The 1804-nt window shown below is 40.6% G+C and overlaps 1 protein-coding gene across 2 annotated transcripts in view; it reads left to right on the plus strand.

The window, feature by feature from the left end:
* Window positions 1–1804, plus strand: part of LOC107096045 (striatin-3-like) — a 32455-nt gene that overhangs the window by 26859 nt on the left and 3792 nt on the right. For both annotated transcript variants that reach the window (XM_015392531.1, XM_015392532.1), the window contains exon 11: window positions 363–484. In XM_015392531.1, coding sequence (XP_015248017.1) covers window positions 363–484 — 122 coding nt within the window. The remainder of the gene's footprint in view (window positions 1–362; window positions 485–1804) is intronic.

Below are 1804 nucleotides of genomic sequence, written 5' to 3' on the forward strand. Positions count from 1 at the left end.
CGCAACATAATTATAGGGTGGCTAATGCCAAAGAAAGGGTGACTGAAGCCACCCTTAAATAGGTCTAACGACGCTTATGGTCCTTTATTTGTTGGCATTTCTGATTATAACAGAGTGGAAAAAAGTTTTATGTTTTTTGTAAATCAAAGATTTGAATCAGTTCTTTACTCTAGTTTCTCCATTTATATCTTGTTCATCTTTTCTTTTTAGTTGTTATTCAGAGTTTAGAACTTTTATCAGAATGATATCAGAAATAATAAAATCATAAATGTAGCCCTAAAAGTCCAGCCTCTGCTGCTGATAGATGTTTTTAAAGAGTTTATATTCTAGAATGATCCAATAATCCTGTGTCCTCCTTCCAGCGGCCCGGTTCTGTCCCTGGCGATGACCTCCAGCGGGGAGCAGTGCTTCAGTGGAGGCCTCGACTCCACCATCCAGTGGTGGAACATCCCCAGCTCCAACGTCGACCCCTATGACACCTACGGTACCCTTCTCACCCACCGGGGGGCGATCAGCAGCACCGTCGGTCATGCTGAGAGACCGATGGTCTTGTTCAGTCATTATGGATTCAGTCATTACATATTGATGATCATCTAAGTGCTTCCTCAGTTTTTGATAAGAGACGCAACCTCAGATGAAAACATCGGTACTGGGGGGGGGGGTTCAAGTCTCCTGCAGACATTTTTATCCATCCTGTTAGTTCTGCTGCTTTTTACATTTAAAGGATTAAAGGATTAAAAGGAGAGAATGGAAGCATTAGAACATCTGGAAAACCATCAAACCTCTGGCTGCTGTAGGGAAACGGGACGGTCTAGTTCTATAGATCTAAAATGCACCAAGAAATGAAGAAGGTACCGATTGGACCAAGACTTGTTCTCGGACTAGAGTCCAAAATATTAAAGTTTATTCCTCCAGTAGAAGTATAAATCCTTCTGTTTAAAAACACCTTTATAGAAGTTAAAGGATCAACTTCAGCTTTTTACACCAGTTAATGTGTAGAAGCACCATTTTTAAAACTACTTAAAGTATAAAAGTATAAGAAATGCAGGAAAAAAACATTAAGGACAGAAGCTTAACTGTTCTACTCTATTAAAGGAACATTTTTCTACAATTCTGGATGATAACGTCCTTAGAGCTAATTTTCTTAGTTTTATATTTATTGGTGTCAAATTTAACTTTGCATCATTTTGAAAAAATGTTTACTTTGGTATGTGGTAAGCAACAAGTTGGGGCAGCACCAAGTCCAACCACAAAGAAATTCATTGTCTGGATAAAACTAATTATTTTGATGGTTTTTAGGTTTTTTTTTTATATACCAACAGGCCAGAATGAAAATAAGCTTAAATGAAACGAAACTATGAGTCAATTTTAAAATGTAAGTAAAAGTTGTCTAGAAAATAATTACTCCAGTAAAATATAGATATCCAACATTTCTACTTCAGTAAAGTAATGAAGTATTTAGACTTTAGCTGACACCTCTGGTTCTCAGGGCCGTAGGAAACTGGCTCATCATTGGTCGAAAAGAGAGACTGATGTTCTGTCAGAGTGGAATACGCCATCAGAACGGCATACGGCATCAGATCGGCATACGCCATCAGAACGGCATACGGCATCAGATCGGCATACGCCGTCAGATCGGCATACGCCGTCAGATCGGCATGCGCCGTCAGAACGGCATGCGCCGTCAGATCGGCATACGCCGTCAGATCGGCATACGCCATCAGAACGGCATACGGCATCAGATCGGCATACGCCACAAGAACGGCATACGGCATCAGATCGGCATACGCCGTCAGAACGGCAT

This window comes from Cyprinodon variegatus, unplaced genomic scaffold, assembly GCF_000732505.1.
Source record: "Cyprinodon variegatus isolate N-32 unplaced genomic scaffold, C_variegatus-1.0 Scaffold595, whole genome shotgun sequence".
Taxonomy (NCBI): domain Eukaryota; kingdom Metazoa; phylum Chordata; class Actinopteri; order Cyprinodontiformes; family Cyprinodontidae; genus Cyprinodon; species Cyprinodon variegatus.